This window comes from Aethalodelphis obliquidens, unplaced genomic scaffold, assembly GCF_003676395.1.
Source record: "Aethalodelphis obliquidens isolate GAN/ISIS:26980383/991018 unplaced genomic scaffold, ASM367639v1 scaffold1, whole genome shotgun sequence".
Classification (NCBI taxonomy): Eukaryota; Metazoa; Chordata; class Mammalia; order Artiodactyla; family Delphinidae; genus Aethalodelphis; species Aethalodelphis obliquidens.
Genome location: NW_020837945.1, coordinates 10334992 through 10357930, shown reverse-complemented (window position 1 = coordinate 10357930; position 22939 = coordinate 10334992). Strand labels below are relative to the sequence as shown.

Here is a 22939-nt window from a genome sequence, read left to right as displayed (position 1 = left end):
ACGGTTGTCATAGCAAGATGTTGGGAGCAACCTAGATGTCCAGCAATAAATGAAGGGGTAAATGGATTAGTACAACCATGAAATGCTATGCAGTGCAGTCGTTAAAAAGAATGATGGAGATCTAAGCTGACCGATGTGGAAGGATGCACGCTGTATACATATTAAGTGAAAAATCTATGTAGACTGAGAGAGACAGAGACAGAGACAGAGACTATGAGAGACAGAGACTGAACCCCCACCCCCTACATTGGAAGGCAAAGTCTTAACCACTGGACCGCCAGGGAAGTCCCCGTGATTCCTTTTTTTTTTTTTTTTTTTTTTGCGTTACGCGGGCCTCTCACTGCTGTGGCCTCTCCCGTTGCGGAGCACAGGCTCCGGACGCGCAGGCTCAGCAGCCATGGCTCACGGGACCAGCCGCTCCGCAGCATGTGGGATCTTCCCGGACTGGGGCTCGAACCCGTGTCCCCTGCATCGGCAGGCGGACTCTCAACCACTGCGCCACCAGGGAAGCCCCGTGATTTCTTTTGATCGCACTTACTTAGGTTCCTGACATTCTGTGTGGCCATCCTGTAGGTCACTTCGGACCATGAGGTGGCAATGGCAAGACCTGGGAAGCAGCTTTAGCCCAGTCCTCGGCTGAGAGGTACATTGGATCACACAGAGCCTTGAGACTGAAGTACTAATACTCCTCTGCACAGGGCTGGTGGTGAGGGAAGCCCTTATAAACAACTTCCCATCACAGGCATCAGGGCTGACTCCTGAAATTTACAGAAATGGAGGCGGGTAAGGGTGTCCGGCCTCAGGTTCAACATACACCCTTTCCACTTTCTGTTTGAAAATCCCACTTAATTCCTTTATGCATGTTTCGGTGTTCCTTCATACCCACAGCAGCAACCCCAGGAGCCTGGGCTGTGCCTAGGCCGTGGTGCTGTCGGCAGCAGGAGGCCCTGGGAGGGAGAGGCACAGACTTCAGCTTGCAGACTATAAACTGCCCGTTGAAGGCGGTTTCCCGTGTGCTGCATGGGGCTTCAGTTGGCTTCCCAGCCCTCCATCTCAGAGAAAGACAAAACCAATGTGATATGGTGTACGTAGTTGCCAAACTGTTTATTTGCCATTCACTATTTATAATACTGGATTTACACAAGAAACTGTGGTACAAAGAAAGTAAGGCCCCGTGGTTCCTGGGCAGCAGCAGTCCAGCTGCCCTGCACAGGCTGGGCCCAGTGGATGCTCCTGGCAGAGGGGGCAGCCACTGTGACTACGTGCAGTGAGTGGAATCACGCACAGTGGAGCGTCTGCTCTCCTGCGCTATCTAGAAACACCTAGGAGAGGGGCTTCTGGGGTGTCCTCTCACAATGTATCTGGTTTAAAACTCAAGATTGGCAGTTCCCTTGCAGAAAATGTTCACTAGGTTAGTACGAGGGAGAAAGAAACCACACACAAATTTCCAGGATGCTTTGGGAACAGATCCAGTAAGTGCTACACAAATAGACACGAGGTGGAGCTTAGTCAAGTAGTGTGCATTTCCCATCGTTACTTTTTCAATAGATGTGTTATACTGTCATTGCAATTTGGAAGTTTATTTTTTTCCATTGATTTTTATACATCCAGAATAGCACAAATAACCAACAGGTTTTTTTTTTTTTGCACATTCATTTCCCCAGAACAAAAAGTGAACTTCTTAAAAAAAAAATTAGAACCATGCTATTAGCTCTTTACAAAAGTGAATAAAAAGTAGCTCGTTTTTAAGTCTAAAATAAACAAAGTAGAAAGAAGCGGGTTTTTTTTTTGTCTACAGTATTTAGCAAACATAAGAAATGTCCTTAGAAACACACACAAAAAATTGAAAAAAAATTATTACAGGTATTAACAATATTTTATAATGAAGCTTAAAATCTATTTACAGACATAAATACAATTAACTTTGTTGATGCAACTCTTCTGGAAGGAAAAAACAATGCCAAATGATCAGCCTTATCCATACTGATCTGGCTAAAGGGTGGGGAAAACTCCAAACAAAGAAACAGACAAACAAGAAGTCCCAAAAGACTGTATACTGCGGGTAAACAAAAAGGCATTTTGTTCAGATGTAAAAAATGTTTTCTGATATCATTGTTAAACCGACTTTTCATGTATAAAAGACCCCAAACATGTCATCCCCCAGAAAACAAAAAAACACCAAAAACAAAAATCACCAGGACAGAATGTCCCAAGGAAACAGGTATTTCAAGACAGAAATCCGCAGTCCTAAATCGCAGTACATTTGAGTGAAACCATTCATTTCCTTTCTAATCAGAGCATTTCTGTTTATCTGCACAGAAACCCTAGACAGCAGAAAGGCTGTCTGTTAAGTCACTGATTGTAATTTGCCCAGGAAGGCTTCTATTGCTGCATTTGGACAGCAAGCAGATCCCAAATGGTTGGCAATGTCTCCATTCTGCTGGAAGAAACCCATAGGCAGGAGAAAGGCTGACTCACTCTGTTCCTTTATGTAAAGGGAGGAAGCGTGTTTGGTGTCGGATGGGTGTGCGTGCTATCTCCTTACACAAAACTGGAGAATGGAGGAGGGAAGAGGTGGGATTTGGAGGAGGGACGGGGAGAGACAAAGAGGGAGATAATTGCGGGGGGCAGAGAGGGAGAAAAATAGAAGTATTTTTAGATAGTGAGAAAAACAAAAATAACTGAAATATGTCTATGTTGAAATGATAAATAAGGGCATGAACGAGCAGTAAAGATGGCTATTTAATCTTTCTTCTCCTGGACCAGTGCTCCCAGATACATCCAGTTATTACTTAATTGGCTTAAGGATCTACTTGATAAAAGGACCACCTTAATTTAACCTGAAGGCAATAGAATGGAATTCCTCAGGGGAAAAATGCATTAAGTATGAGACCTATCTCCAAAACAACTAAGGTTTGACTTTTTTTTTTTTTTTTCTGGAAAGATTAAATACTATACATGCTGGTAAGGGTCTGTGAAACTCTGAACGGCCAAACCTGTGGGTCCACGACAAAGTGACAAGCTCTCCTCACACATGGCTTTGAGAGTGAAGATTCAATGTGAGAGATTATCTGATTTCCCTTGTAGGGCATTGGGCTGATTTTGAGTTGGAATATCTTCAGGTACCAGAACTGAACTGAAAAGTATACATTTTTTTCCTTCATTTTTTTTAACCAACATTTTGTCAGGTCAGATAAGGCAACGTGCTGAAAAGAACGTTGATCATGAAAAGAAGGCTGATCATGAAAAGAAAGTTGAATTTGGGGCAAATGGGCTAATGGTCCTTTTCAGAAATAAAAAAGTTTTAAATTTACTGACATTTAAGGGTCATTTTGCTGTAAAAATGTAACATAGAATAAAACATGAAAATGTGTCATGGAGGGAGAATTAAGCCTAAAATGAAAATAAATATATTCTGAGTTTCTCCAAGATCTGCTTTAGCTCTTTTCTAGATAAGAACGACCTGACTGACAACACAAACTGCTTTACTCTTACCAAAGTGCTACTGCATCTGTGTATAACAAATAATATATATATATATATAAGAAAACTCAAAAACAAGTTGTTTTAAATAAGACCAGCTGTTTTGCTGCCTGCAGCCAAAGATCTTTCTAATTTGAATCCTTAAATTTATAAAATAAAAATCGAACACTGTTCTGAAGTCCTGCTTTCAAATACTCTTCAGAGTTGACCTGAAATCGTTTCAACTAATTTAAGAGGTACATTAAATAACAACCAGATCATTTTTGAGCACACATATGTCAAAATCAGCAGTTAGTATTTATGAGTTGTACAACAACTGCATTCTGACCAAATCCTCCAATAAAAATAGTGCCATAAAATTTACAGTGACATTGGGTATGTTTGGATTGTAGCCATGGGCAGCAGTGACATGAATCTTTCCTGTCATGCCGATGCACAGGTAAAAGTGCACACACCCTACGGGGTAGGGTCTCAGCCTAGTGAGAACAACACAAAGATGGGTGGTCAGTGAGCAGCATGGGACGGGGTCCTGCACAGGTGGGACGATGCTCTCCCATATGACTCCACTGAGGCACACGGAGGGGATTTGGCTTGTTCAGGCCTGCTTCTGGGCCCACCCAATGAAAACTGAGCTGGAGACCTTCAGCTGTCAAAGGCATCCGGTCTAGTCCCTTCCACTCCCAGCCTGGGGGGACAGCCACAAGTTTCGTTCTGCATCAATGAACAGGTACTCTATCAAAGAGGAATATTTTCTTGGAGCTAAAAAAATCTGAACTCTAGATTCAGATGATCTCCTCTCTTGATCTCCAGAATCAAGCAGTTAAGGAACCCCTGAATTCATCCACTCGGTTTCCATGTGGATACTGCTCCTCCACACAGCTTACTTCAGATTCATTCTGTTACAAAGCATGTCTGACATTAACAAGAGGCCATGGAGTGAGAAAACCCCTAGGCAGAAAATAAATCCTTTCCAGAGGTGCAATCATGGCATCTGCGTGAACCCTCTGGAACCAGATTTGACCTTCTCCGTTTGAAGGGAGGGAGTCAGATATGAGACCCTTTGTTGAGCTTGGCAGAAAATTCCATACTTTAGATCTTTGGAGTGACCCTCAGTATCTAAAAAGCCTACTGAAAACATTGCTGCGTTAGCTACCAACTCGTTTGATTAACATTAAAGGGAGTTTAATGTAAACAATATTTAGATAACCAAGTGATCACATTACCCATCCTTTTTTTCCAACTTTCTTCAATGTGATACAATTAACTTTGGCTACTATCAAAAACAAAAACTGTAGTACTTGATATTTTTCTTCTTAATATAAGTACATTTAAATAATAAAAAAAGTATCAACACATTAAGTAAGTGTCTAAACATCAAGATACATAAATATCTAGGGATTCCTTGTGGGAATACAGTAGTTGAAAATGACCCAAAGCTGTAGCCGTTTCTCAAAAAACAACTACAAAAAAAGTCCAAAAAAAAGTTAAATAAAACTTACAGAAAAAGGAATCATATTTCTTTCATTTGTCAAAGCAAGAAAGAAGCAAGCTCAAATTTATGTATATATAAAAATAAAAACCACCCCAAATGCAAATACGCATTTTGCAATTTATAAGGTGCTGCAGAAGAAAATTAAAAATATGAATTAGATGCCAAACAGAATGAGTTGCATCTCCCCACCCCCCCAAAAAAAACCCCCGAAAAACCCGAGTTCCATACTCTTTGGAATAAACAACTTGGTTAAAAAGTGAAGTCAAGGGTATAAAATCTTTCTTTTATTCACAGCATTGCTAAATCAGAAGCATTCACAGTTTCCCTCTGGGAATCTTTCTGTTTGCCTTACAGCGTGTCCACGGGGTGGTGAAGCGGACACCCTCAAGTTGCATCAGGTTAGAAAAATCTGAGATGGGCCAACGGCAATTGCGAACTGCACGGACTTGAGAAGCACAGGTGGCCCCGAGGCCCCGCCCGGAGCCACATCACCATGGCAGTTGGCAGCGGCGCGCTCCCCAGGGCCGGCGGCCGGGCCCACGCGGGTTTCCCGAGCACACGAGGCCGGAGCCCGAAGTAGGCGCTTCCGGGACGACGCCCGGCCGCACGGAGAGCGCGTGCGCAGCCTCAGTAGGGTCGCCACACGGCCTCCTCGAGGCGCGCGGCGGGCGCCATGTTGGTTGGGGAGTTGCTGTGGCTGCCCTCGGCCTCCACCACGTCGTTCTGGTTCGGGAGGCTGGGGTTGAGCAGCGCTGAGCCGGTGGAGGCGTTGGTGCAGGGCGGCAGAATGCGCGGCGGCGACCGCTCACCGCCCACCATGGAGAACTGGTAGGAGCCGGCTGACGCGCCGTAGTACAGGTGGTAGGACGGCGAGCTGGCCTGGAACGGGCCGCCCTGCGCCTGCGACGAGCCAGGGTAGGGCGGCGGCAGGTACGTGTGGTAGCGCGTGGCCGAGCTCATGGCCGACATGCCGATGCCGATGCCCGACGTGACGGGTGTCGGGGAGTAGGTGAAGGCGCCGGGGTAGTGCATGCGGGGGTCGGAGATGGAGGGCAGCGCGGAAAACTGGCGCGGGTCGCCGAAGGCTGTTAGGTCGGGCGCGGCTGCAGGGAGGGAGAGAAAAATATCGTGAGACAGGGGTTCAAGGAGGCCACGCCCCTTCCCCCGCCGGCCCGCTCGCGGGAGGATTACCCAGAACGTTGCTGCCCAGACAGCTGATACGATGATGATGGTAATATACGATCTCATGCAACGTAATACGGTATATGATATAATACTTGCTTAATATAACCGTATTTCTGTAACTCTGGGGTTGGCAAACCCACCTGCCAGATTCACCAGCTACCAATTTTTGTAAGCCCACAGGCTAACAATGAGTTTCACTTTTCTAAATGGTTGAAAAAGAAAAAAAAAAATCAAAAGATGATGTCCTGACATGAAAATGATACGGAATTTAAATTTCAGTGTTCATACATGAAGTACTATTGGAAGGAGCCTGACTCATTCTTTTATGTATTATCTATGGCTGTTTTTAAATCACCGCCGCAGAGTTGAGTGGTCATGGCAGAGACTGGAGGGCCAGACTGTAGGGCTCAGAATGTCTAAAATATTAAGAATCTGGCCCTTTGCAGAAAAGTTTGCCACCTCTCTATATAATCGATATATTAATATATCAATAGTAATGTACATTTAATCGGTGATATTAATATAACAATATATAACAAAACAATGTAACACTAGAACTACTAATATAATGGATGCATTAATAGATTAATATTAATAGAATATATATACGTAATACGGTATTGTCATAACAATATTAATATGTAATAACATTTTAATACGTTATAATACGTTTAAAACTGCTGTTTCGGTAGGCCCGGAATAGTTAAAAATTGGCCGTTTCCTATGGTTGAAGCTGATGCCCGCCATAGTAGTGACTGGGACTGGGTGTCCGTGAACCGTCACATCACTCTTTCTCTCCCATATCTACCTTCAGACTAGTTCCACAGTTTTAGAAACAGTACAGCGTCGGTTTCACGTGCTTTTCTCTAAGATGCATCACCGCTTTGTCAAGAGGAGTGGCTGCAGGACCTTGACTTATCTGCTCCGTTTTTGTACATGTTGAAATTCTACCAGAAATGGCAGAGCTTTGTCTATACAACTCATGTGGTTAGGATGATGCATTTACCATTGCGCGGACTGGCTTTGGCTGTCCTTTGTGGCATCTCTTTGCATTTTCCTTAACCACAGGCTGCCCTTGGGAACCACTCGTGGGTTTGGGTGCTAGGATGGTTTCCTGTGTCCTGTAGATCAGTTTCCCAACAGTGGCATTACTGACATTTGGGGCCAGCTTTGTTGGGGTGATGTGGGTCTGGGATGGGTGTTTGGCAACATCCTTGGCCTCTGCCCAGCAGATGTCAGTAATGAGCCCCACTCCCCCCATTGCGACAGCCAACAATGTCTCCCGACCTTTCAAATGTCCTGGGGGTAGGGATGAGGGGGGCAAAAGTCCCCCGCCCCCGCTGAAAACCACCACTGTGCATGTAGGATGGTGTCCTGGGGTAGTTTCTGTTCCTCAGAATTATGCGTTAAATGACCAGGCCAGGACCGTAGTCTTTACGTCAGCAAACCCAAAAGACAGCAACAAAACAGAGCAGAGGCAAGAACTGAATGTTTTAAAATTTATCAGTTCTCAAATGAACATACGAAATAACTCCAAGCCCAAGATGGCATGTGGCCTGTGTCCTTTTGTGTTCAGGCCCACAGAGAAACCTGACTGAGCCAAAAGCTTGCTCTGAAAGGAAAGCCATCGGGTGGGTTCATCTGCTTTTGGACGGCATGGGCTGTTGATCAGCTTCCTCATATTTCAAGCCTGTTATTCCAGCAGGGAGAGCTAGTGTTCTCGTTCTCGCGCGCTCTCTCTCTCTTTCTCTCTCCCCCTCCCCTTCCCTCCCTCCAAGTGAACGCCTGTAAATTTGGGGTGCCTCTGGTGAGGGGATATACTCTTCATCAGAGAGGGAATTATAGAAACAACAGAAGTCCGCAGCAAATCTCTCCGCTGATGAGGAAACCAGGAGTCTGACTTTGAAATAAACATTCCTGTTAACCTTTTCAACGCGAGTCAGACGTGTGGGCAGGGAAAAAGTTGCAAACTGACAGTGGTTCTAGGGCAGCCCTTCCACGGACACTCTCTAGCTCGTCCTGAAGCCAGGCCGCACCTCATTCCACAGGGTTTGTCCCTGCCCGCTGGGGCCTTCTGTGAGCAAGCCCTGTGTCACTTGTTTGTGTTCACACACAGAGTTGTGACATACTTGAGAGTTAACAGGAAGCTTTACTCCATTTTTCCAGTGAGATTTCTATAGTCCAGGGAGCAGCATTAGGCAAATACAGTCCATTTGTTGTCATCTGATGCAATACTCTGGACACAAATAAATGACTCCACCCATTATTCCTCTTGCTTCCTTTGCCATGAGACAAAAAGGTGAATCCACTGGAAAATGAATGAAAGGTCACCCTGTTTCATGACTGTGTCTGGACATGCTCTGCCAGTCTGTTCCAACTGCTGTGTGGTAACCTGGTGATGACAGCAAGTTACTGGAATCCCAAGTGAGCCCGTGATTTGTCACGGACATAAGTAATGGAATGATGTTATGGTCTCAGCTGTCAGGAGAAAATAGTTCTTTCACTTGTGGGCAGAATATCTGGAAGATCTTAGATGTTGCCTGTGATTCTTCTTCTGGCCACATAGTACCAGTGTCACACTACAGAAGACCATCCGTTTGGCCAAATTGTCCTTTCCACACACATTGTGATAACAAAACAACTTCGGCCCACTAGGTGGGCTCAGATTCAAGTGACCTATTAAAATATTTGTTTTCATTTTTATGTCCGGTCTGACACCCGCTACCAAGCACGCCCCACCAGTGACGCACGGTTCACCCCCCCGGCCTTAGCTCATTTGTCCTTTTGGCTGGGCTCGTGCCCCCTTATTCGGTAGCAGAGTGGGCAGAGATGGGGACCCCTGATATTCACAGGGAGCTTTTAAACAGTAGGAAATCTGGGGATTAGGCGGCGCAGGTATTTTAGTTGGAAATGTTGCCCCACCGATGGAGCTGAATATTTGCCATGACAGCTCAGGTCTTCATTCTGCAGCTTGTTGTGGATGAAAGCAGCCCTGCTCTGGGCCCCTCCCACTGCCCCCGAAGGATTAAACAGCCTGAGCAGATAATGGCTGCCTTAAAAGGATCTCACATGACTCAGATTAATGCATGCTGTCTGTCGCCCAGTTTGGCAGCTAAACATTATTTAAAAAAAAGAAAAGAAAACCTCCAGATGACAACTCTTTTCAGACAAGGTGTGGAGTCTGTCTGCAAAGGTAAGAGACAGACACAGAGCACAGGTCTCTCTGGCCAGAGGAAGCCCAGGTGGCGCTGGGGGTGGGGAGAGGGGCAGAGCACAGAGCTGAGCTGGGGGGCGGGATTCAAGGAAAGCAGGCTCTCAAAGCAGCCACTTTTCTTTTCAGTATCCCAGACCCCTCCTGCCCACAGGTAGATGACAACACTTTTCAGGCCTGGGCTCCAGGCTCGATTTCTCAGAGGGAGACCTGCCAAGGTGGAGAGTCTCCCATGCTATGCTCTGCCACCGGTGAAAGCTCCTCTGGCATTCTCCTGGGTCCACCCTCCAAGACAGCGCAGGGTCATGCTTGGGTGCTGAAATGGGATGCGGTTTTTATCTCCTTCATACCCTCATGCCATAAAATGCCCTTCCATTGCTCCTTGGCTAACTGAAGTCCAGGCTATTCAGAAGTGTAACTGTGAGACGGGATTGGGGAGGGCACGTGTTACTCATTCCTATAAAAAAAGAAGTCACCCTTCCATCTGAACTGGTCAGCCAGAACAGCTGGCCCCTAGGGTTCTTGGACTCGAAGGTGCCGATGATCTTGGGTGCTGACCAAGTCAAAAGACTTATGAAATAAATTCCAAGGGACAGACCCACAGCAGGGACATTTCCAAGAAAAACAGTAATTGCTTCAGATGTAGACCACAGCCAGTGGGCAGAGCAGTGCCAACAAGAAGAAGAAACAATGAAAGATGACAAGTGCCTTTGGAAGCAGACCAGTCCTGAGGGGACAGAGCTTCTACAACAACAACAAGCTGAATGGACTTCGTAATTCCTACGCTAGTCCCTTAACTCCTTAGCCCGGCAGGTGCCATGAAATTCTTGGCAACAGTGGCTGAAAATAATGTGGAAACTGGGCAACGCAGTTGGCTTTCCTATTCCACTACCTCGCCCAAGAAGACAGTTCTGAACTGTGGGGCAGTGTGGCCCTCAGGACATTTGGCAACGTCTGGTGATTTTTGGTTGCCATGACTGGGGGTGCTGCTGGCATCTAGAGGCCAGAGACACTGATGAAGGCCCTGCAGTGCACAGGACTGCCCCCCCACAGTGAACAATCATCTGGCCGCAGGTGTCAGCACTGCTGCTGCTGAGAAGCTGAGAGGGATTCTGTGAAGCTCTGAGAAGAAGCTGAAGCATTTGGGGAAATCTCAAATAATCACAATCGTCCACAAAACACAACATTACACCACACGTAAAATGGCAGACACAATGCCTTTGCCCCTTTGCCTGCCCCTAATCTGCTATAATCTGATTCCAGGAGCTGAAAAGCAAAAACAGCCGCCCTTCCACAGAAGTGTGTTCTCAGGCTTCCTACTGCTGAAGTCCTCTGAAGTATTTTCACAGTCTGGTCCAGCTCCAATTTCAAAGCCCCAAACAGGGAGTCGCTTCTTTTTGCTTTCAACAAAGGAATTTTTCTCTGTAACTCTGATTTCCCTGCCCACAAGCAAAGGTGAGTGCCAAGCCCCAAAGGTCTCATAGGTTAAATGACTAGGTTTAATGAGCACGTATTAACAACAGTTATGCCAGCCATGACACCTGAGCTTTCCAGTCTGTTCCTCAAACCTGCTATAAGCGGCTCTTAGTTGAGAGTGTCCCGTTGGGGTAGATGTGTGTCCCACTCCATGTGTGCCCCAGTGCGCTGTTCACGTGGCCTGTGAAAGCTCGCCACCGCAAGATGGATCAGTCCCATCTGAGGCCCAGAAGCTGACTACTTTGGCCTTTTCTGTCACTGACCCTTCAGCTGCCACCCGTGCCTGCCGAATGTGAGCACCCCCGAACGCCCAAGGAATCCACTTTTTCCAAGCCACTTCTCCCTTCACATCTGTACGTAATCTCTGCCTCTGAGTGTCAAGGAAAATCAGCGTGTGGGCGGGGGACTTAGAGATAGACAGCCTTGTCTTTAAACCGTACTGCATCCAATCAAAAATGACTGCCACCCCGTTTGTGCATCCCTTCTGGTCTCCAGAACCTTCCACTGCAGCCGGACTTCAAAGAGTGTATTTTCAAGCAGCTTACTTGAGAGTCGACTGGAAAGCTCTGCAGAGAGGGTTGTCATGCCGCTGGCCCGTCCCGGCGAGATGGGTGTTGCTGGGTGGACAGAAGGAGAGGCAATGGGTCCCAGGTATTGGTAGGACTGCTCGTAGGACCATGGTGGGGACGGCTGGATCTGCCTTGTATCTGCAGAGAATCAGGGAGGTCACTTACATGTAGAGTGGGTCAGGATTTAGAAAAATAAAATCTTTTAATAAAAAACCAGCTACCTTTGTTTAAATCTAATACATGTTTGTGGCCTGTTTACCAGTGTTTAATAAGCCTCCTTAAGTCCCAGTATTTGCTTTTGTCTGATGATTTCCCCCCAAAACGATACTGAAATATAATTTATGTTTGACTCTTGAAGATTTTCCTCTGCTAACTGTTCCTTCCAAAGGTTTTCTTTAATCACACTACTGATGAGAGAGGCTGATTTATGCTTTCCAGGTAGAAGTGTTAACATTCGGACCGTTGACTGCATGTATTGACTGCCCAGCTTTACGAGTAATCGTGGTTATCATTATCAGGCGATCACCCGTCTCTCTGTACTCAGTAAGCGCAAAAGAATGCAAGGGTTTGGGTCTTCTTTTTGTACCTTTGGCAAAAATATTCTGTGGCTTTTAAATGTTTTCTGTTCAGGTGAACTCTCTCCCAAGGATAACTGAAAAGAAAGTCTGGCTAGGAAACTGGCAACAAGGCCTGATGACTAGTTCACAAACCTGGCAGTGCAGGGCTGCCTCTATCAATCCAGACTAACAGAGATGTCTTCCACTTTTTCTCAAGACCTCAAGTTTGCAACTTTTAAAGGGCAGAATGTTGAGCAAGTATTTTACAGATTGCCATTGAAAAAAGAGGCCTGGTTTGTAGTGAGGTGAATGGACCTAGAGTCTGTCATACAGAGAGAAGTAAGTCAGAAAGAGAAAAACAAATACCGTATGCTAACATATATATGTATGGAATCTAAAAAAAATGGTTCTGAAGAACCTGGGGCAGGACAGGAATAAAGACGCAGACGTAGAGAATGGACTTGAGGACACGGGGAGGGGGAATGGTAAGCTGGGACGAAGTGAGAGAGTGGCATGGACATATATACACTACCAAACGTAAAACAGATAGCTAGTGGGAAGCAGCTGCATAGCACGGGGAGATCGGCTCGGTGCTTTGTGACCACCTAGAGGGGTGGGATAGGGAGGGTGGGAAGGAGACACAAGAGGGAGGAGATATGGGGATATATGTATATGTATATGTATAGCTGATTCATTTTGTTATAAAGCAGGAACTAACACACCATTGTAAAGAAATTATACTCCAATAAAGATGTTAACCAAAAAAAAAAAAAAAAAAAAAAGAGAGGCCTGGGCGAGAGAAGAGACAAAGATCTGACTTCAGAAGATTTAGGTAAAAAGCATTTTGTAAATTTGACTCCAGCATTCATAGGAGTCTTAGTTTTCAAAAGCATCATACTGTTTGCAGAAGAGGAAAAAAAAACCCAACACCTTCTATTCTTAGGCAAAATGTGTAAGAAAATGTAAAAATCAACCACTGTCTCACCATAAGATAGCTTTACATTTCTGTCTTAGAATTAAATGTTAATTTTCTCTTTGTGTTCCACCTTCTTTGTAGACAAAGGTGACAGCAAACTACACTAACTCCAAAGGGTCTTCATAGCCAGGGGTTCATGATGCTGGGAGTAAATACAGAAAGAGCAGCAAAGTTCCTTAGGAAAACAACAGGTGTCAGTTTTCTGCGTGTCGTGACATAAAGAAATGAGTTATTCCTACTCGTTATACATTGTCCACACCTCCTCCCTCTGGGGCTTTGCACTTCCAGTTAAAGTGTCCCTTGTCTATTATGCCTTTGAAGCTGTCACCGTGGAGAACAGAATCAAGTAAATGGAGAGCCAGGTCTGCCTTCCTACTCTTCTCCCGAGATCTTCTACCCGGCTTCCCTCATACTGATATACTTCTTTCTTTTCTTTAAAATAACTGACATTTTAATTCTGAATTTTGAAGAACCTGGGGAAATATTTTAACTCAGAATCTTTGAAATCTACTATTAAAGAAAGGTCTTCATTTTCTTCTGAATTTTAGAGAATTGACGGGATGGCAAGGAATAAAGAGCCAGTCCATTCCAGACTCAGTGGAAAATAAGTGTTCAACTATAGTCAGAGATCCTGCATAATCTTACAGCTAACAGTGTTTCCAGCAACTGAAAGCAAATAGCAATAGCAGATTGTTTAACATTCCCATACTGCTACAAGTATTTTGCTCCAAGTGAAAATAAAATTATATACTCAGATATTTTCCGTAAGACATGCACATGTCCTGGATACACGTATTTACAAAGTGAATATATATAGTATTCAAATATGTTAATCATTTAAAAAGCAAACAGAAGAGGTTTTATAATTGCCATAAAGCCCTTTGGGTGTGAATTGCGGTACAGTAATTCATGCGTTGTTGTGTAGACAGCCCAGCACCCCTAACCCCATGTCTAAAACTACAGTAAGCATAAAGTATTATGCCATGATTCATGCTCTGTCATGTTTTACTGTAGTGAAAAAGTTGTGCTAGGCTTTTCTAAACTCATAATTAAACCATGCAAATGTTGCATAATGTTTCACAGCCTTTTAAAAATATGCTTTGGTAAAATGATCTTTATGATTAAAGTCCAGGTTCTATGATTTTTTTTTAACACAGGGTTTCAAATTCAACATCTTCTTTCTTCACACCACAACTCAGCCTTTCAGTGCTAGTTGGGGGACAGCACTAAAAACTCAATGACCCCTGATCATTTTTCATATCTGTGACCACAGTGAACTGTGTTTGGCTTCATTGGCAGAAGTGGGCCAGAAGGTGGTGATGGCGAGCTTCTCATGTCGGAGTTTGACCGTGTTTTCTTCTACTACATGGATTATTCATTAAAACGAAAACAAAACAAAACAAAAAACGAAGGGCCAATAATATGGTTTGCTGAGTTTACTATTGAGTTACCATGCTTGCCATGATGGGGCCAACGTGAACACACGAAGGCAAGTGTGGAAGTGACAGTGCTGTGGGCCACACGAGCACTGGACTGAGAGGCAGGAGACATGGCCTCTGGCCTGTATGTTTGATGACCCTGGGTTACTTGCTTACCCTTTCTTATTCTCATTTCTGAAAGGAGATGATCTCTGAGCCCCTTTCAGTGGTGACAGTGCAGGATCCTAATTCAAATAGGTCCCAAACAGTACTTCTCTGCTTAACTCGTATATTAAACAGAGTTAGGGAAGAATCAGGTGGGTGTTTGAGGTGAAGAACGGTGCTTGCAATAGTAAATACATGTATTCTGGGAAGAGGAAGTAGGACAGGGATAAGATGGGGGTTATCAAGAAAAAAGTCATAGGCTGAGGAAGAGAACCACTGTCCGTCATTCTTCAGAGGAGGGCTGCTTGTTCTTGAAGGGAATGCCTCTGATAGGTCAATCCACCAAAAAGAACAAGTTTATTGAAACTTACTATGTGCCAGGCATGTGCTAATTTATGAGTAAGAACAATATGGTCCCTGTCCCATTGGAACTTAGTGAAGATCCCAGGACTGTATGATGCTTGGAAAGGCTTTTTCCTATTGCATTCATCATCATGCTGAGTTACTTCATTCATTCACTCTTAGGCTCATGAAGTTATTTACTTCCTCATTCATTCATCTTGCCAATGGACTTTTTGCTTTATTAGGGCCACTGTTTTGGGAACTCAGTAGTGAGTGGATTATAGTCCTTGCCTTCTGGAGTTGTGGCTAGTGGGGGCTGTATCCACGTGAACAGCTGGATTACCTCCCTAAACGGGACTTGGCAAACAGCCCTTCCCAAGTTAGAGATAAGAACCCTAGTGGTATTTATTACATGCTATGTTATACCTCTGAGAGGAACAGACAAGGGAAAGCACCTAATTTAAGTGATAAACAGATTTCGGTTTGCATTCTCCCTTCACCATAAACTAGCTGTATGACCTTGGGCAAGTCACTGATTTCCTCGGATACATAGTTTTCCTATTTCAGAGGGTAATAGGGATAAGTGAGATAAACTGTATATAAAGTGGGTGTCACCGTTTTTGGCCATATGAAATGCTCAGTGAGTCTGGCTAATTTTTATGATTATATTATTAAAAAGGAAAAGAAATCCGTGCCGAGGGACTTATCTGATATTTATTGGTAAGGCCACACACACCTGCTCCAGGATGAGACTCAGGTAACGCTGTTCTGTTCACTGAAAGAAGGCTGATGACACACAGAGTCTTCAGCACCGGAGAAGAACTGGACTCAGGAGATTAAGTGGTAAATGGGCAAGAAAACTGGAGAGTTGAGGTGAGGACGGAGAAGGTGAGGATCCAATCTCAACCAGCTCATGTTTCCGTTAAAAAAACTACTGGATTAGAAAATTTAAGTTTTAGTCTGTCTGCGTCCTGTTTTTTCCAGGGTACATAATGTTTTGATGTAGCTGCTTTACTGAGGCCGTTTTATGATGGGTTATTTTTAGCTTTTTGATCCATCAAGTAGTGGATAAAACAGCCCCCTTCCTCTGAGATCCTGAGCCCCACTCCTTTCCATTTGAGATGAGGTCAAAGAAGGGGGGGAGTTAGGAATAAGGGGGGTTGAGTCTAGTGGTGAGCTCAGAAGTATCCATAGCATACATAAGAGTTAAGAGAGTGGAGTGCTTTTACCTTTGATGCAGCAATATCAGAATGTCTTCAGAGTAAAAAATGACTCTATCAGATAATTCAAGTCAAAATGTTCTGCTGGTTCCAAGTTCAGCTCTGAAATGTCAAGAGCTTAGAAGTTATCACTCCCATCTTTACAACATGAAAAAAAACCTAAAACTGATAATCCACGATTTTTCTCAGATCTAGTAGAGAATTGAGGTCATAGGGCAAACTGCCACCCTGAAATCTTGAGAGAGGTGAATACAGAAAATTACGCTGAGGTGTGCTTGCTGGGAGCAGAAGCCACTGGAGCCATGAGCTGGTAGGAACATATAAATGGTAATTTTGACAAATTGTTGGAGGCTGAGTATAGACTAGTGTGAGAGTAAGAAACTCGTGAGGGCTGCATTCTTGTCTGTGTGTATGGGGCTGGGGTGGGGACACTTTCATGGGTTTTTCATTTAGGGACTTCTCCAGCTCTTCATGGGATCCTGTATAATAGCAGCGGGTTACAGCTGAAGGAGCTGCAAGACAGACTATTTGAGGAAGGGTTCTTAGGGAAGCCCAAAGACAGAAACAAAAACAAGGACATTAGTGGAATTTAAAGCCTCTGGCACCTTCAGCTACAGCAAACATTAAACACAGCCCAACTCCTAGTTAGATGAACATAAAATCTCACACCAAAGGCCTATTTACTTCAGTTCCTGTTACCTGATACATCATATCCAGCTTCCAAATCAGAAATAAGGCACAACAGAAGGCAAGAAAAAAATCTGAAGAGAGAAAACAAGCGTCAGGACCAGACTCAGATGTGACGTAAATTTTGGAGTTATCAGGGAATTTAACTGATCAATATGTTAAGGGTTCTAGTGTGCCACAACTACTGAAGCCTGCATGCCTAGAGTCCGTGCTCCGCACAAGAGAAGCCACCCGCAATGAAAAGCCCGTGCACCGCAACAAAAGAGTAGCCCCTGCTCTCTGCAAATAGAGAAAGCCTGTGCAAGGCAATGAAGACCCAACTCAGCCGAAAAAAAAAAAAAAGTTAAGGGCTCTAATGGAAAAAGAAAACAGCATGGAAGAACAGATGGGTAATGTAAGCAGGGAGAGAGAGACTCTTAAGACTCAGAAGGAAATTCTGGAAATGAAAAACACTCTAACAGATATGAGAAATACCTTTGATGGGCTTATCAACAGACTGGACATGAGTGAGGAAAGAATGAAATATGAAAGAATTCCAATGAAATTGAAAATATGTCAATAGAAACTTCCCAAACTATAAGGTAAAGAGAAAAGAAGAAAAAAGAAACAAAAAGTCAGAACATCCATGAACTTTGGGACAATTTCAAAAGTGTAATATATGTGTAGTAGAAATATCAGAAGGAAAAGGAGAAAACAGAGTGGAAGAAATATTTGAAGCATTAATAGCTGAGAACTTGACAAAATTAATGACAGACACGAAACCACAGAGCCAAGAAACTCAGGGACCACCAAGCAAAATAAATATCAAATAATCTACATCTAGGCATATCATATTGAAACTGCAGAAAACCTAAAGACAGAGAAAATCTTGAAAGAAACCAGAAAGGAAAGGTGTGAGGCAGATACCTTGCCCAGACAGGAGCAATGATAAGAATTACTTCAGACTTCTCTTCGGAAACCATGCAAGCAGAAGTAGAGTGTAGTAAATAAAGTGTTGAAAGGAAAAAGCTACCAACCTAGAATTCTATATTCAGCAAAATTATTCTTCAAAGGTGAGGGAGAAATAAAGCCATTCTCTGACAAACAAAAACTGAGCTAATTTATCCAGCAGACCTGTCCTGCAGGAAATGTTAAAAAAAAGTTCTTCAGGGAAAAGGCAAATAATATATGTCAGAAACTTGGATCTACATAAAGGAAGAGCATAATAGAAAGAATAAATGAAGGTAAAGTCTTATTTTTCCTATTCTTAATTGATCCAAAAGATAAAGTCATAATAGTAATGTATTGGGTGGTTTAAAGTCATAATAGTAATGTATTGGGTGGTTGTAAGTGATGGATAAGTGAAGTGAATGACAGTCCTGACAGAAATGGGAAGGAAGAAGTGTCTCGTGTTATCTGACGGTGACTTACATTCATTACACGGTATTTTGCAAACTCTAGGACAACCACTAAAAACATTTTTTAAAGTATAACTGATACACCAAGAACAGAGATAAAATGGAATGGAATCAAATAAAATGCTCAGTTAAAACCAGAGAAGGCAGAAAAAGAGGAGAAAAGAAGAATAGGTGCGACGAATATAAAACAGTTACAAACATGGTAGGTGTTAATCCAGCTATATCAGTAATCGTTTTAAATATGAATGGTCTAATACATGTACCAACTGAAAGAGATTGTCAGAGTGAATTAAAAACAAAACTATGTGTTGTCTACAAGGAACCTACTTTAAAGTGTCAGGTTGAAAGTAAAGGGGTAGAGAAAGACTGGGCTAACAGTAATCAAAAGAAAGCCAGAGCAGCTATATTAATTTTATACAAAACTGACTTCAGAAGAAGGAAAATTTTTAGGGAAAAAGAGGGGAATTACATGAAAAAGACTATATATGTAATATATAGTCTTTATATAACTGAATCACTTTTCTGTACAGCAGAAATTAACACTGTAAATCAACTATAATTCAATAAAATACATTAAAAAGAAGAGTGGACTTACATGATGAAAAATGTTATGTCTAAGAAAACATAACAATCCTTAACACGTATGCACCTAACAGAGTGTCAAAAGACATGAGGCATAAACTGATAAGACGACAGGGAGAAAGAGGAAAATACACAGTTATAGCTGAAGCCTTCACAGGCCTCTTTCCGTAATTGATACATCAAGCAGGCAGAAAATTAGGGCACAGTTCATCTGAACAGCGCTACCAACCAGCTTGACCCAATGAACATCTCTGGAAAATTCCATCCAACAACAGCAGAGTACACGTGCTTTTCAAGCTCACAGGGAACATCCACCAAGATAGACCATAAAACACACCTTAAAATGAAAAGAACAGAAATCATACGAAGTATCCTCTCAGGCCACATGGATTTAAACTAAAAAGCCAATGACAGAAAGACAGCTGGAACATCCCTGAATATTTGGAGCTTCAACAACACACTTCTGAATAACCCACGGGTCAAATAAGAAGTCTCAAGAGAAATTAAAATGTCTTTTGAACTGAATGAAAATCCAGCACCACAATTTGTGGGATGCAGTGGAAAGCAGTGCTTAGAGGGAAATTTATAGCATCTTAATGCATATATTAGAAAAGAGGAATGATTCAGAATCGATGAGTTCCCACCTTAGAAAACTAGAGAAAAAACGAGCAAAATAAACCTAACGCAAGCAGAAGGAAAAATAATAAAAATTAGAGTAGAAATCAAAGAATCAAATACAAGAAAGCAACAGAAAGTGAACAAAACCAAAAGCTGCTCTTTGAAAAGTTTAAAATGTCCTACTTTGTCCTCATGTTCCCGCAGGGCCATAGAAGAGGATGGCCAGAGACGCCTGCTGGTTCTCTGAGCACCTACGTCTGTGGGCTTTTTAACACCCACCCTCAAAACCTGGGTCCCCTAAGGCGCACAGGTACACACATGCTGGTGACCCCCTCAGCCTGGGTCCAGAAGGTTGATGGCTTCTGTTGTTGGTTAGAGTTCGAGGGCCCTTTCCTTTGGCTATTTAGCTGATATCTCTAAAGACCTGATTTTTCAGACACCTTTCAGAGCCACTTAAAAACAAAGACCAGACAAGTTACGTATGCGTCAGGGCCCCAGTGTCTGCTTTTAAGAGCCAAACCTAAGTGGTGAACATATAAACCCTCCAGGCGGCTCTGGTTTTTTCCCTAGAGGGTTTTTTTTTCCGCCTTTCGGCTTGGAAGGTGGCAGGGCAGTTCCCAGGGTGCCCTCCAAGTTCACCTCAGTCGTGGGCAGCTGGTGTAATGCCCTCTTGGATGCTTGAGAACACACAACAGGATGTGACTCAGGACTCAGATGTGAGTCAGTTTCCAGGGCGATGTGTCAGGGTGAGCCCCGGCGGTGGTTTGCATCTCCCTGTCTGGGACCCCTGGAAGAAAGATCCAGGCTCCCCTGTGAACAAAACGGGTGCCCCCCGATGCTCCGCTGCTACCTTCAGAACCATGTGATATCAGCTTTCACGGCCCCAGGGCCTGTGTCCTCTGCTACGAAAGGGGCATTTCCCTGAAAGTCCCACCATCTGTCTGAAGCGCTGTTTCCTCCGGCCTGTGCAGTACAAGTGTAGCACAGAACAACAAGCAGGAATAGTGGTGCACCCAGGCAGAGACACTAACGAGCCTGGTGTTGCTATCAGTGAAACACCCTGCTAACGTTGAGTCAGTTCCCACCAGCTCTGGATCCTGGAAAAAGAAGTTGTGAAAGAGCTCCGGTATCTGCCAACCGTTTGTCTCTGCTGGCCAAAGACAGCTTGGTTAGTCATGTACAGCTAGGATGCGTTCCTTGTTCCGGCAATTACTCTGAAGGGGAGCATCCAGGACCGAGCCGGGGCAGAGGCCTGCCCGGGGCTGCTGCGTTTTAAAGGCCGTTGGGGTCTTGAGGGATCCCGTCCTCATAGCTGACCGGTGGGCCCAGGAGGTGACAGGCTACCTGCGGGAGGGCAGAAGGGAGCTGTGTGGCCACGTCCCTACCCCTCACTGCCTTGGGGACCCATCCTCTTTACCCGACCGGGAGAGGTCCCTGGCTTTGTGGTCGGGGTGCTGGTTCCTAACACGAGACCCACCGCCAACTCCGGCGGCTTACCACAGCCCTTTCCCTCTCAGACCTTTGTTTCTTCATCTCTAAAAATGGGGGTAACCAGACTCACCTGCCTCGCAGGTGTGAGAGTTAATTACTGTTTGTGGAGCAGCTTTGAGAGCCGCAGATGAAAGGCGCTCTGTAAATTCAAAGAGCTATTCCTCGTTAGACGTGCCAGACGGTTCCCAGGGGAAACAGTCCAATCCAGCCATGAGGCCTCTCGCCTCGGCCAGAGCAGTCTGAGCCGCGTCTGGAAACAGGCTCTGGACTCAGGCACGGTTGTCTCCGAGGCAGGGTTTGGGGACAGGTCACTGGCTTCTAGAAAGGATGGGGGTCTGGATAACACCTCTGATTCTCTGCCAGCGCTGACTCCCTAAGTCTGGGGGAGAGGGGCCTTCAGGTCACACGGGGTGCAGGGATCTTGGTTCCAAGAGAAGGGAAGGCATCTTCTGGTCTCTGCTCTGTCCTCCCTCGCAGACACGTTATTTCCCTGGCCTTTGTCAGACAGACATCCATTGCAAACATCTTCCCGTAAAGATTTTCCGCACCCTCACTTTCTGAACCTCTGTCCCCCCGCCCCCATACACACTTTCCAGGCCTGAACTGATTGTACAGATGGGCTGGGTAGATTCCTGTAAGGCCAGGCCATCACGGGCATGTTCTAATTATTCCACGACTGCCCTGCTAATTTCTGTCCATTCCTCCATGTCTGTCTCCTCCAACAAAAAAATCTCAAAACGTGGAGGAGGGTAAAAATGGCTCTCTGCTCCCAACCGCTCATTCTTCAGCACCCTCGCCCCCTCTGCTAGTTCCCGAAAGGGATGAGCCAGAGATACCTGTCGAGGGCTGGGAAATCTCAGGCAGCTTCTAGCTTGGGACTGAGCCCCCAGTGCAGCAATGAGGACCCTCACTCATAGGAACCAAATTACTGACGCCTCAAAGTGGGACGCTACCAGCGGGAGAGGCACGGCACCCCTAGGTCTGCCCATAGCTAAAGAAACTTAATTTGATGAAGGAACATCCCACCGAGGGCAGCACATGCTCTAACGAGGGCAGCACATGCTCTAAAGAGGACGGTGCAGGCTTGAGAGCCTTGTTCCGTGGCCCAGGGCGTGAGACTGTCAGAGCCAAGCTACAGTCCCTACTGAGCACCGAAGGCCATGTGCCGATGGGGTGGGAGGGGAGCCTACGGGACTCCCCGGGGGGTGGGCGGGGGAGCAGCCATCTCACCAACTAAGTAGATACGGTAACAGCCGTCCCTTGGGCAGATCCTATCAAGTAACGTGGCTGAAGCTTTGCCAGGGTCCTTGAAATGCCTCAGGGTGGCAGCAGGCAAGAAAAAAAGAGTGATGTTATCACTGGGACCTCAGGGGCCATGAGATGAGTGCCCCTGCCCCGCCTCTGCCCTGTGAGTTGTTGGTATTGGAGGATGCTCTTAAGGCCGCCGCATAAGGACGTCTGACGCACAGCAGGTGCTGGTGAGGCCATCCTGCAGCCTGGCTGCCTCTGAGCGCCGCCCACCCCCTCCGGCTCTGTGCTAAACTTTTTACTTCAGCACTTCTGCGGGTTTGTAAGAAGTTAGGACCTTTTGACAAATTCTGTTGTATTATTACTATGAGATGTTTATTTGTTGTAAAGTTATGATGCAAATCCATTCCACCGTACTTTTTGCGCTCCAGGCTGTAGCCTACACACAAATTTTAGAGTGGCTCGAAGCCCGCCAAGCAGCCTCTGTGTCTTGTGCTCTCATGTGACATGTGCCCCAACGCACCCGTACTGCATTTTACACCAGATACTCTGATTTTAAGCAGCAAACTCGGAAACATGGCGTTCTAATAAAACCAGAAGAACTCTCATGAATGGGGAAAAAGGGAGTGCAATAAATACCGTCTAGAGAATGCTGAGAGAGAACACAAAAGACACTGAACTCTCCTTTGGTTTGTGTTGGCTCCAAACATTTCCGAGTTTTGGGAACCTCGTCCCCGAGCTGCCCCGCAGGGAGAAAGGGCCTGGACAAGGGCACGAGGGTAGGGTTTGGGAGTCTGAGAGATGAGGACTGAGCCCCTGCTC

General features: G+C 45.0%; 1 protein-coding gene across 4 annotated transcripts in view; it reads right to left on the bottom strand.

Moving 5' to 3' along the window:
• Positions 1-5237: 5237 nt before the first annotated feature.
• RUNX1 (RUNX family transcription factor 1) overlaps positions 5238-22939 on the bottom strand; it is a 244355-nt gene continuing 226653 nt past the window's right edge. For 3 of the 4 annotated variants that reach the window (XM_027100709.1, XM_027100736.1, XM_027100718.1), the window contains 2 exons: positions 11393-11554; positions 5238-6078 (listed from right to left, as the gene is read on the bottom strand). In XM_027100709.1, coding sequence (XP_026956510.1) covers positions 5603-6078; positions 11393-11554 — 638 coding nt within the window. In that variant the 3' untranslated portion in view covers positions 5238-5602. The remainder of the gene's footprint in view (positions 6079-11392; positions 11555-22939) is intronic. The other variant, XM_027100727.1, reaches the window with a different exon arrangement.